General features: G+C 36.7%; 1 protein-coding gene across 1 annotated transcript; it reads left to right on the top strand.

The window, feature by feature from the left end:
- The first annotated feature begins 1,057 nt into the window (after positions 1-1,057).
- On the top strand, positions 1,058-6,868 carry fgf8a (fibroblast growth factor 8a). The gene is made up of 5 exons (XM_077236834.1): positions 1,058-1,687; positions 1,777-1,813; positions 2,528-2,708; positions 4,421-4,527; positions 5,799-6,868. The coding sequence occupies exons 1-5, from the start codon at positions 1,656-1,658 to the stop codon at positions 6,072-6,074; spliced, it is 633 nt and encodes a 210-aa protein (XP_077092949.1). The 5' UTR covers positions 1,058-1,655; the 3' UTR covers positions 6,075-6,868.
- The last annotated feature ends 7,123 nt before the right edge of the window (positions 6,869-13,991 follow it).

Below are 13,991 nucleotides of genomic sequence, written 5' to 3'. Positions count from 1 at the left end.
TACGAGCACTTTAATATCATGCCATTTGTTGCTAGCATTTAATTAATTATTGATAAGTTTCACTTGTAGTTAGGCTATTCATCCTTTCATCTTCAACATTTCATTTGACCGGCGTGGGCTATAAGGTATTTAACCATTTAAAAACCCGGGAATTAGGGGCGACCTCTTTTGAGTGATGGTGGCCATCAGAATTTACTCTGATGTAGGTTTTTGAAAAGTAACATAATGGAGGGTGGGGTTGACGTATTTTGACATTTAATTAGTCCAGATTAGAAATAGATTGATCGACTTAATCTTTTTCTTTGCTTGACTAAATGCCCTTTCTGTAGGCCTACATTGTTCGCACTTCTCAAATTGACAGACATTTTTTTAAACCATATTAAGAATAAATAGTTAACATTGAATTCACTTAAATTAAGTTAACTTAGTACTGTGCGTGATTTAGTAGCAATCAAGTATAACATGAAATAACATATCAGGGGCGTACCATTAAATGACAGATCCTTATACAGACTTTTATGTGAGTTTAAAGAGCATTGTCAGTGCATGACAAGAAATGGGATACTTCACACCTGTGTTATCCTTCTGATGTTTTAAGGATTTTTCTTTTGGGGAAAAAAAACGCTAATCGTCTGTAATCCTTTTAATATGTCTCACACTTTCTTTTTGCAATACACAAGTCAAGAGCAAACCAGTTCTGCTGTCTGCAGCATTGCACAATAGCCTCGGTTTCAGTTTTGAAATCAGAATTAACTAATTTGATTTAGCCTATTCTTGATGCTTGGTTATTGAAGATTTGAATGATAATTTCTATTTTTATTTTTTAATTAGGTCTATTTTTACATCCTGCATAAAGTCCTATACTGATTAACTAAAAATAACCTTACATTTGATTACTCACCAAATATATGAATGTCCTCTAAACTCCTCCGAGAGCTTATGAACTCAGGTGAAGGCATATTTAAAAATGGTTCGGGTGGGGGTTTGGGTGAGACCCCCCCTGCTTTTGTTCTATTGAAAAGGGGGCATGTTCCTCCAGGACCAACCCTACCATTTTAACCAGGGGTGTCAGCGCAAGCGGGGTTGACATTGGAGACTGACTGGCAATGGTAGAAGAGGAGGGGATAAGAGAGACCAGCAGCACTGCTTCTTGAAGAAAGCTCATCAGATGCACTGTCCTGCCTCCTCTGACTGACATTCACGCAGGAGTCAGACTGGATCAAACGTCAAAGGATCTATTTCTGCTGCGCTCCTCACCTTCATGGACAGACAACACGGGACTTCTTGAGTCTGTAGCCTATGATTAGATGCATCAGAATCTCTTTCGCTAAACTTGAAAAGTAAATCGTTTACATGCTGTGAGTTTTTGCGTTAAGTGCACTTATTTGTTATTCTCGTTCTTATGAAGGAAATCCAATTAGGGCTTTTACTTGTCAGTGGTCTCAGTCTGAAAAAAAAAATCTGGACCTTTTTTTCTGCTTCTGAGCAGCAGATCTCGTAATTTGCCAGTTGATCTGTTCATCATATGTTGCGAGTCACAGGTTGGATACTAGCGCAGGACTTTACACATTTTAACTGGAAAACCTGATAAATAAATAAATAAATCTCTGCAAATTACGCACATTTTTTTCCCGAGGCCCTTCCCGTCCAGCAACATGAGACTCATTCCATCACGATTGAGTTATCTGTAAGTAGCCTATATTACCTTTATTACTTGTTTTCACGCATTAACAGCTTTGCTTTCCAAAGACTAATGTAAGATTTGCTCTCTTGCAGATTCCTTCACCTCTTTGCGTTTTGCTACTATGCTCAGGTATGTGCAACATCTTCACATATGCTTATTTAAAATCATTTTATTAGATGCTTTAAGCTTGTTTTTTATTTTATTTTATTTTTTTAGAAAAATTGTAAAGCATCATTACTCTTATATATCGATTCTATTTTGAGACACTGTAATAGCTAGCTACAGAATGCGTCAGCACGCGCTCCTAAATTAAGATTTATATATTTATTTAGGCTATATTTGCCGTTGTTTTGCAAAGACATGCACCTATAGCCGTTAAATTAAAAGGCACTAAAAGTGCGAAGGGAGAGGATGTTCTTATCAGATGGGTATCACAGTGGGCGCTGTAACCTGGCAGGTAACACGAACATACTGGCACATGCGCGTGGGCATGAGCTCGCGAAGTATGCCAGCCTCGAGTCAGTGATGAAACATGTCGTAGGGGCATAATAACATAAAAATATCAATTCATGCGTTCAGGGCAATTGGACTTAAAATTTATGTAGGCTAATCATACATTTAGCGCACATATAACACTCAGCGCACCTACTTTTATTCTAAATTTTAAAAAGAAAAGTCTTGAAAGTGATTAAGTTACGGATAGTAGCCTACATTTTCTCATTTCGATTGCATTATCTTAAATGATTAGCCTATATGGAGGGGGGTATAATTTATAGGCCCGTATGAACGAATGATGAAGCAATTTGTGCAGGTATTGATTATATGGTATTTAATTTCTGACAGGTAACCATTCAGTCCCCGCCTAATTTTACACAGCATGTGAGTGAGCAAAGTAAGGTGACGGACCGGGTCAGCCGTAGACTAATCCGGACCTACCAGCTTTACAGTCGGACCAGTGGAAAGCACGTGCAAGTTCTGGCCAACAAGAAAATCAACGCCATGGCCGAAGATGGTGACGCTCATGGTAAGAACATTCTCCTTATTTATCTCATACACAACAATCATGAATCAATTTTTGGAGTTTTGAGGAATGATTTTAAATACGTTTTTCATGGAAATATTCTGCTTATTCATGAAAAATACTTTACTTCAGTGGTCCTGATTCCATTTTACTGCAGTAGCTATATAGGGTGTTGAGTTCACTGTATGGATCCTTGGAGATAATTATATATATATATATATATATTTTTAGCACACACACACACACACACACACATTGCATTGTAGGTTCTTATGTTTCAATGTGTACAAAGCCCCAATACATAGATGTTTTCTGAAGAACTAGAGGATAAAAAGGTCTTTGTGAAACCAGGCTGTAAATGTCCTTTTTGGTTCTAACTGGAACTTTTATTTGTGCTTCTTTATTTTGTGAATCATTATAATACACTGTACTTGAATTGTTGGGCATCTGGTCAGTTGGTGAAGTTAAAAAAGCAGTGGAGCGCAAAAAATGTTAAATGGATTGTAGATTGTTGAAGGTGAGTCTCTAGAGAGACGCATGGGTCTGGAAGAGCCATTAGAACTCATCTTATTTCAACCTTCTGAACATTTCCTGAAGAACGTTCCCCTCCTCTCCCGACCAGCTCAGGATGAAAATATGTCTAGCCGAATTCTGACCCTCGCGGTTTCTTTCTACGGTCATTCGGTCCTGTTGACAGATTTCATAGAGCCTAAATACCCTGTAATAACTGTTTTAAAGATTTCTAGAATCAAATTTTATGATAAACATGTGTCTTTTGTTTTATAAAATAATACATCAGTGATTACGTCTTCTATGAGTTTAATAAGAAAATTAATGTAATGGTTTGAAAATGTCCTCACAAAAAAATATTAATGGAATTAAAATAATTTATTTGTTACATATTTAAATTGTCAGTTCAGTTAAATCAAATGTGTTTTATTTGTAGGCCTTTCTTATGTGGTTTCGCCACATAGAAACCCAATAATTACCAGCTCTGTTGTGGTATTTTTGGAAGGCTGGCTCTAGCCCTGCATGGTTTTGGTGACATCCATGTCACCTGAGCATGTTGTAGAGACAGCAGGGCTGTTAGTTCGGGCCAGTGCCTGGCTCCGGCTCTGGGCTTGTGGTTAGGCTCTTCACCAGCAGGTTATCTGACCCCCTCCATTTGAACCGTAACTCTTTACGATCACTCAGAGTACGGGGGGCTGAATCTGAGAATGGCTGCAAGTGCTAATTCTTGGCATGGAGAATATATATCATGGAAAGTCAATGTCCTAGCAAATGCTACTCTGATTTTCTTATAACTTTCATACTTTTCATAATCAAAAAACCTTTATATTTTCTTGTACCTTTTCAAAATGGCGCATTTAACTCAAATATTTCACATTTCTTTATTGTTTATTTGTTTGTACGTGGATGACATGTGATTACAGATCACATATTGTTTATGTACTTACATAAAAGGTAAAAAGTTGAAAGTCCTGCCAGGAAGTCTTTGGTTCCTTCCAGAAGAATTGAAGTGCACATGTTTTTATCATTCTGCTAGAATTTAAGCTTACATCAATCCTAAAGAGTAGTCCCTCTGGATTTCACATATTTATGCCCGTATGTGTATCTCTATGTGCATGTGTGTTTACTCATTACATTTTCCTATTTAGACTGTCACATCATCTAATAAAAAATATTCATTTCTTTTCTTTTCTTTTTTTTTACAGCCAAGCTCATAGTGGAGACGGACACATTTGGGAGTCGAGTTCGAATTAAAGGAGCTGAAACAGGCTTCTACATCTGTATGAACAGGAGGGGGAAACTGATTGGCAAGGTATGAGAAAAATTCATAATATAATAATTTTGGTACTGATCAATTATGGTCAGTTTACATATTGTATTATATACACACACAGCATATGTTTCAGTCATTTTTCTGTTTGGATTTTTGGTGAATGAAAATGAGACGAAATCATACCTAGGCAGAGAAAGACCAGATAAATTAGAAATTCAGAAACGCCTCTCATATAGTCATGTACTAGTTTATAGCATTCAATTGCTTGTGGACATCCCTGTTAGTATTATCATCAAGGAGATCGTTCAAATAATCAATCAAACAAAAGTTTTATATTTGTATCTGTTATTGGGCACCAGACGTTTCCTGGTTGCAATAGGTAAAATCGAGTGTGAAGAATGGGATATTTCTTCCTTTTTTTAGCTGGCTCCTCTTGTTCCAATGTGGATTTGTGCCTTCTCCTTGCTGTGAATGGTAATAAAGTGGGATGGAGGTTCGGCCCCCACCTCCCAGCACCCTGCCAGGTGGACCATCTGCTTGGCACCCCTGATCTTATGCTATCTGACATATTGTCCGCCCAACGACAGCCTGCATGAGAGAGGGGTTTTTTTCTGTTGTTGTTTTTTATTGGTTGATATGCAAGTCTTTTTTCGGTTTTGGATTCTAAATTTTTTAACAGGGCATTTTGTTAAGAGGCTGGGGAAAGGTTTGGACTCCTGGTTTGGCTCCTTACCCCATTTACATTTACTGGCCAGATAATGTTTAAAGGTCCTGTTGTTATGAACGTAAAATGATGCGATGCCTATATTACAGGCAAAATAGCCATCTATACCATATATTATACAGTCTTGAAAATAAACATTCTAAAAGGGAGTTTTAGAACATCTAAAGAACCATTTATGCAATGGAAAGGTTCCATGGATGTGAAAGATTCGTTACGGAATCATAGATACCAATATGAGCCTTTTATATCTTTTTTAGAGTGTAGTTCATATATTTTGCCCTGGAGAAAGTAAAATATTACTGTAATGTTCTAGACTTCTTTTATGCCTTTATAATGAACAATAGAAGAACTATTTTTCTCAGAGGAAGAATCCGCACCGGTGTTTACTGAAAGGGAAAAGTCATTGGTTTTTGCTGTCATTTCTCTCTCTTGATCTTGGATTCGTAATGACTTAAGCATATGCTGTGTGTGCGTTTGGGGAACCCCTATGTAAACTGGAGCAGACGTTTTCCAAAATACTTTTCGATAAGCTTCATATTTCCCATCAATCAGGAGCTAAAATTTTGTCTTTTTCTTGTCCTCACAGAGAAACGGTCTAGGGAAAGACTGCATTTTCACAGAGATAGTCCTGGAGAACAACTATACAGCTCTACAGAATGTGAAGTACGAAGGCTGGTACATGGCCTTCACACGCAAAGGCAGACCCCGCAAGGGCTCCAAAACCAGGCAACACCAGCGGGAAGTCCACTTCATGAAGAGGCTGCCCAGGGGACACCAAATCGCAGAGCACAGACCCTTTGATTTCATCAACTACCCTTTTAACAGACGGACTAAACGCACCCGCTACTCAGGAGAGCGTTGAAGAGTGAAGCCGGAGAAAAGAAGAGGACAGAGAGCGAGAGACTTTCTCAAACAATGAACAGACTCCTCTTGTGGACTCCTAAACCATTTTTTGTACTGAGCAACAATATACCTAACATTTAGTTTTTTATGAATTTTCAGAAGTAACAAAAAATAAGGAAAAAAAAAACATCTCAAGAAAAAAAAAGTTCTATTTTTGTACCCCTGACTTTTAGTACTGACCTGTGTAAGAGTATAGAAAAGCGAAGCACGGGACAAAGTGAGTTCTGACATTTTAGTAGTGGGTGGACTTCATCCGTCCTTCCGCTCTTGGTTTCATTTGATTTCGATGGTTTTAGAGTAATTTATAACTCTTCGTATTGCTGCTCAAGGGGACTTGAAGGGCCTGAGAGAATGCACTGACAACACAAGGCTGTATTCGGTTACACAGGCAGCCGGGGCACCTCTCGACCACCCAGCGATAAGATACCCAGCTCATCTCTCAGTAACCTCTCTGGTTCTTGATTCTGGAACTCTCTGGAGATAAACACAGTTAAAGCAAACAGAGCTTTAAATGCATATTTAAATGTGGCAGCTACATTTTGATTATCGCAGGTTTCCGACCGTGGTTTAAACTGTAAATTCCAAGGTGTGTAAATGCATTGTATGAACTGTAGGAAAAGCTTTTGTTATTTGTTGCATTTTGTTTGTCTGTTTTTTTATACAAATATAAATATATTTTTATTTGAGGATGTGTAAAATAATTTTAATGATGGAAATATTTATTTAAAAACCTGTAATAAATTTACCTTAGGATACTGACGTCTCTTGCATTTTTGCTTAATGCACTTTTTAAAATTTGTTTGAAAATTTCGGAAAATCCTTATGTCGTTCCCAACCTTCTTTTTTTCTGTGAAACACAAATGAAGATACTTTGAACTGTTTTTGATCATACAATGAAAATCAATTGAGTCCAAAAATCCCACTGGACTCTGATAATATATATACATGTATATTAACCTTTTCAATAAATTTCCCACAGAAGAAATAGTCAGAGCATGGACAACAAGAGGATAATATGATATAGAATTTTCTTATTTTAGGGAAACTATTCCTTTTAACAACACATGAAATATGTGAGTAAAAGGCATCAATTTGAAAAGGCCAAAGGGTCTTTTCTAGAAGCGTTCTAGACGTTTCAATGGCCTCATCCATAGAAAATTAGGCCAGTGCAGTCTTTGTATGAAACAACTTGTCATTATGCAATTGCATCATAATAAATACCACCATTGTTTGCATAACCCTTCTGGTTAGAGACCGGTACAGAGTGAGATGGAGATACTGGGTCTCTCCCCCCAGAATGTTTGGAATGGCACAGCTCAGGTCAACAGCTCAGTAGGACTGTCTCTCCAGGGGGCTACACTGTTTGGTCTCTCCTCTGGTTGAACCGGACACACTACGGCTTCCAGGCCCCGTCTCTTCACCCTTGCTCAGGTGTTTTTGTTTAATCTCAGACCTTTAACTCCCTGTAGCTTAATCTGATTGGAGGGGTATCTGTTTTGTCCGAGCAGGGGTGCTCTGTGTTTGCAGACGGGGTTCCAAGGAGCCGAAAGCCAAGATCAGAGGGCAGCATATAGTGAGAAAATGAGAACCGGGATTTGTGGTGTGAGATCACCATCACGTTCTTGTCAGTGATGAGGAAGATTATTAATGACTCCTCTCTGCCTGAGATGTACATTCCTGCAGTTATAATGCTATGTAAATTATGATCGGAGAAAAAAAAAAACCCAGACATTTCCCAATCCCTTTTTAATCAAATTAATTGCATCATAAAATTCTAAACGATTCAGCCAAAAACGGTCCTCTAATTAGTTTTGGCTTGACACATCTCATGCATCACTGAAAAATGTGTAATGCAGGTACATTAGTGAAGGCTGGCATTGTTTTTATGGTGCAATATGCCATGTGTTCTGCCTCATGTTATGCTAGTAGCTCAGCCGGGGTGCAGAGGTCAAACTCCTAGAAAGGCCAGAGCCACAGAATGTTTAGTATTTTCTAGTATGCTGGTTTAGTTCCATTCAGCAACAATGTAATCCAATTCAATTAATGGTAATCAATTAAGGAAAAAAGCTTCTTGACATTTCTAAATAAATTACTTATGAGACAAAGCATTCACTTTTTAAATCTAAAACTGACGAACTAAGATGACAGGCTGAAGATTATAATGCAAATCTTCATTTAAACACATTTAAAGTAACTTTTTTATATATATTTGTGGTCCAAGTGTGATTTTAATTTATGATTTTTGAAATGGGATTTGGAAAACATCAACAAATCACACAAGCAAGCAACCATCCTAAATATATACACATTTGCAAATGTTACAGGATGGTTAACATGAAATTTTACATGTTGTGAGTTGTGATGCTTAATCTAAAACAATTTTTTTGTAATATTTCTATATATTTTTAATTCATTTATCACACCATAGGACCATTTTAATTGAAATAGTAAGAGGAAAATTGTCATTAAAAATTATGATTTTTTTTTTAAATAGTGACCAGTATCTGGATCTAAGATACACTCTTTCCATTAGATTTCCAAACGTTTATGTTGAATGGAAAAATAAAGTTAATGCACATGTTTGATGTACCCCAAAATACTCCTAATAAAGCACTTAAAAGGGTTTGAGTTGGTGATCAAATAAAAGAACCACCGGAACCACCAATTGACTCCCTGTGTGTTCACATTGATGACGTCTGCAATTGATTAACAGACCTTGATGATTTGCCATGGTTATTCTGCATTATCAGTCCTCAGTTTCCCCTGAAATTTGTCTCCATGACCATAAAGTTGTAAGAAACCATGGGGATCCAGCAGGTTGTGGGAAAAATCGCACCTTCTGTGCAGCTTGTGATGCCATGCAAATGAAGAGCAATTCCACTGAGAAAGAGGGGACGCAAAACTGCTTTCATCCATTTTATTGAGCTGCAACCGTCATCCTTAACCCCTGATAAACAAACAGGGCTACCTTCTTAATTTGCTTAGGGAGCAATTTAGACTTGTACAAGCCCCCCTGCTGAACTGGCAGAATGGCAGGGGTGAGAGAATGGGATGACCCAGACCTCTAAGCTGCCTTTACTTCACATTCTGGCTAACCCTGGTCATAAAACCCTTCCTGCAAATTGGAGCTCAATGGAGGAAACATGGGTTGAAATGATGGAGATAAGTCCACCTTGAGTGCTCTTTCTAGCACCAATATAGTGTTCACAATGACTAAGCCATTAAAAGTCTAAATCTGCTGAATAATTTACAACCTGATCCACAGGAAAGATACTGGATCAGTATGGTTTTACTGAAGAAAATATGCATGAGATACAAAATAGCAATAGTATTCAAGCGCATAAGCCAACAGCCAATCGCAAAGTTATAATTGACATGCAAACACTGTTCAAAGAGAAGATGGGACACGCCAGTTTGACTGTTTGTATACTTGACATATGGAAGAATTGTTGACTTTTCCAATTGGAGCTGTAATCTTTTGTTTGCCCATGCATTTCTAAGGCTGATTGTCTGAATGATCTGAACAATTACAGGCTAAATGTGTTTGCCAGCCACACAGAGCACCCTGCACCCCTCTTAAAAGATCAAACGGAAAGATTCCCCCTCTTTCTTCATCTCCTTTCAGTCATGACAATTCAGCTGGAAAGCCAACCATAAATGATTTTTAACCATAAATTAGAATTTCCAGTATCTGGGACACATTTATCCGATTCAGGGGTTAATTAATTGAGGAACGCATGTTTCATCTACAGGAACTGTTCACCCAAATGATTGTTTATGATTTATGATTGTTTTTAAATATCTGAGAGAGAGAGAGAGAGAGAGAGAGAGAGAGAGAGAGAGAGAGAGAGAGAGAGAGAGAGAGAGAGAGAGAGAGAGAGAGAGAGAGAGAGAAAATCATTACAGGAGTCCACCGGACTAGTACACCATATTCCAAGTCTCCTGAAGTCATGGACAGAAATGGAAGTCATTATTAACTGATACTCTTCTCCTCCAGTGATCTGTTGACTTAAGAAACGCTGTGACTGAATCGTTTAGGCAGTGAGTTGAACTAAACAACCGGATCAGTCCAGGTTGTGAATGAATCACTCAGGATCGCTGATTCATTGAAAAGATCCGATTCAAATTGCTATCTCTCTCGTGATCTATGAATGTGCCAAGCAGAGCTTTTCCGTGAATATGACTTAAATCTTGTTCTGTTCTGTAGCTTCTTATAGATGAGTGTTGGAATGGAATACATTTTAATTTATAAGTGAATCCCTTTAAGCCGGCATAATATGAACTATTGTTTAAAAGGATTTGAAAGAAATGAATCTTCTATTTCAAATAAATGCTGTTCTTTTGTTCTTTTTTATTCATAATAGATCACAGTTTCCACAATAATATTAAGCAGCACAACTGTTAGTATTAATAAGAAATGTTTCTTGAGCATCAAATCTGCAAATTAGATTGATCTCTGAAGAATCATGTAACACTGAAGACTGGAGTAATGGATGCTGAAATCCGGCTTTGAAATAACAGGAATAAATTACATTTTAAAAGACTATTCAAAGAGAAACAGTTATTTTAAATAATATTTCACAATATTAATATTTTTACTGTATTTTTGATCAAATAAATGCAGCCTTGGTAAGCATAAAAAAATCTTACAGGCTTTTGAATGGTAGTGCAGACCACAATACCAAAAGCAATAACTTTACAATGACAAACTATCAGGTCCATTGGATTCCTTTAACAGCAATAAAAATGGTATTTCCTTCATTTCCATTTACTTATTTATGTTTTAAACAGCTTAACAATACACAAACAATATTGGTCACCAGTGTCTTGTGAAACATTGTAAGTGTTGGGGGTAACGCATTACAAGTAATGCGAGTTACGTACATAATCAGATTACTTTTTGAAGTAACTAGTAAAGTAATGCATTGCTTTTAAATTTTCAACAAAATATCTGAGTTACTTTTTTAAATAAGTAACGCAAGTTACTTTGTTTTCCCATGTATTAACTGACACCTCTCTTGTCCCCATGTCGAGAGAAATCGTGAGTAAGTGCAGAGGTATTGTGTACGCTGTGAAAACATGATAGTTGTTGTAGATGCTTGTAATTGTACTTGTTGCACAAGAAACATTCAATATTTCTTAAAATGAATAAAAACAGTAAAATGCAAACTAAGAATATTATGCAAATCTGCAATAATTAAATATATTAAAGGGTTAGTTCACCCAAAAATTGAATTTCTGTCATTAATTACTCACCCTCATGTCATTCCAAACCTGTAAGACCTTCATCTTCGGAACACAAATTAAGATATTTTTGATGAAATCCGAGAGGTTTCTGAACCAGCCATAAACAGCAACGTAATTCCAACTTTCAAAGCCCAGAATGGTAGTAAAGACATTTTTAAAATAGGCCATGTGACTACAGTGGTTCAACCTTAATTTTATGAAGCGACGAGAATATGTTTTGTGCGCAAAAAACAAACAAAAACAAAAATAATGACTTTTTTCAACAATTTCTTCTCTTCCGTGTCAGTCTCTGACGCTGTTCACGTGAGCACCACGACACATGCATGTGATGCTGACGCAGGAGAAGGCCAATACTGAGCCGGTGTTCTGACGTAGAACCAGGAAGCGCTGCACTGTTTACAACATAAACAGTGTAAGAAACTGACTCAGACGAGAAGAAATTGTTGTATAAAGTCCTTATTTTTGTTTTTTGCAATCATAAAATTAAGGTTGAACCACTGTAGTCGCATGGGCTATTTTAACAATGTCTTTACTACCTTTCTGGGACTTGAAAGTGGCAATTACGTTGCAGTCTACGGGAAAACTCTCGGATTTCATCAAAAATATCTTAATTTGTGTTCCTAAGATGAATGAACGTCTTACGGGTTTGGAATGACATGAGGGTGAGTAATTAATGACAGAACTTTCAGTTTTGGGTGATCTACCCCTTAAATTAACCAAATATACTTTATGTATTTAATCCCACTTTATTAACAAATGTATTTGCTGCTGACCTTCAATGATCCAAATCAACCATATTAATAAGCAAAAATTACTTTAGATTTACATCACATTTGTGTTTATTTTATTTTATTGCTGAAGTAAGAGTGTTGAACTTTCTTTGTTGAAAAGGTTTGTATGAGCTGCGCCCTTTACTGTACAGACATTAATTTTAGGCTTATTCATTTTACTTCTCCTTTGAAAGGGCCTTTACATTTGCCAAAAATCAAACTTTTTTGTTATTAAAAAAACAAATAAGCAAGCCCAGCTTAGATGAGGAAAAGAAATGCAAAAGTAACATAAATTACTTTCCATAAAAAGTAACTAAGTAATGCATTACTTAGTTACTTTTGTAGGGAGTAACGCTTGTACTGCATTACTTTTAAAAGTTACTTTCCCCAACTCTGTTTGTAACAAACTCCTATTGTTGCCAAAGAGATTAACTGTTGGTGAAGGCTAAAAGTTAAGAATGAAGTGTGTAAACCATGACTTCTATAGCAACTGAGAGAGGATGTGGCTGTTAAAGAGGTAATATCTGTGACAGTGTATTGAACTAAACTCAGCTCAGTAAAGGAGATAGGGAAAAGTAAAAGGATACAGAGGCCTGCGTAACTTGGTCACCGCACTGAATGGGCTGAGGTCAGGCCACCACTTTGGTTCAAACAAAGGCAGCCACCAAGTAGTCGCATTACTGACAATCACATACCATAACCTAGGATCAAATGGCCCCATTGTGGCACTAATATAAAAAACATGTTGTAGAATGACAAGCAGTGAATGCTTACATGAGATGGGGTCCTCTGTCAATTACAAGACACTCACCATTCAAAAAGAAGAGGAAAAAGAAGAAAAAACATCAAGGCAATTGAATGTGCCATAGAGTGAGGGGTGGACAAGCTGAGTGATTGGAGGACAGGCCGACGAAGAAAAGAACAAAATTGCATTCCACAAGCAACTGAGCATATCTTCAGAGAAATAACATCTATAGAGGCACAAGAGATGTGAGGAGAAGACGAATAATTGCAAACCTCAATTCTGTGTCTGGTTCTGAAATGCTTCTTTTAAGGCCTGTCTTTTAGTTGACCTGATAAACAGTTTCACAAATCTGTGAGAAAAAAGGCTACATTCAAGTCGGTCCTTAATTAAAGCCTGCATAAAACATGTAAAAAGCCGTTTTATTTTTTCATTTATTTCTGCCGTGTGTAAGCTCAAAATGAATGTAAATTGGCTTTTACCACTAAATGAAAAATATTAATTATATAATTTTCACTATTTCTGATGAACAGACTTTGTGGCAGTGCACTTTTTAATGATAGAAAATAAAGTTTTAAACAGGGTTTTTTTCTGTACATGTAGCTTATTGCGAAAAAGAGTTTTAATAACTAATCTGACTATATTTGGCCATTTTGAGATGTTTCCCCATTTTTATAAGTGTTTTTTTTTTTTTTTATTGCAGCAATGAGTTAGAAGTACCACATCGGACTGGAACCAGGCTTACATAATGCACTTTGGGACTAGATAAAAATTCAAGAAAAGGTTTTTTTATTATATTTTAAGGAAAACAGGAAGATTTTTTTAAAACCCATTGCTCAACTATTAGCTATAAGACTCACATTGGGTGTCATAATAACTCATATATAATATCTCAGCATCATCCTCATCAATGGAAAAATCATTATAAGTTAAACAGAACTGAGATGATGGCGTATGCTGTGAACTTCTAAATTCTGCATGGCAAATAGCCTACTGTATTCACAAAAAAAAAAATTTTAAAGGGTAAACCGAAATTTTTGTCCTTAAAATTGACTAGAAATTGAGTCCTTAATGTTTATAATTAACAACAAAAATGAAACTATTAAATTTGATTGGG

The sequence above is a fragment of the Siphateles boraxobius genome, unplaced genomic scaffold, assembly GCF_051911475.1.
Source record: "Siphateles boraxobius isolate OS27281-9 unplaced genomic scaffold, OSU_SipBor_1 20, whole genome shotgun sequence".
Taxonomy (NCBI): Eukaryota; Metazoa; Chordata; class Actinopteri; order Cypriniformes; family Leuciscidae; genus Siphateles; species Siphateles boraxobius.
Note: the sequence above shows the minus strand (reverse complement) of the source record. Positions and strands in the feature narration are given on the sequence as shown.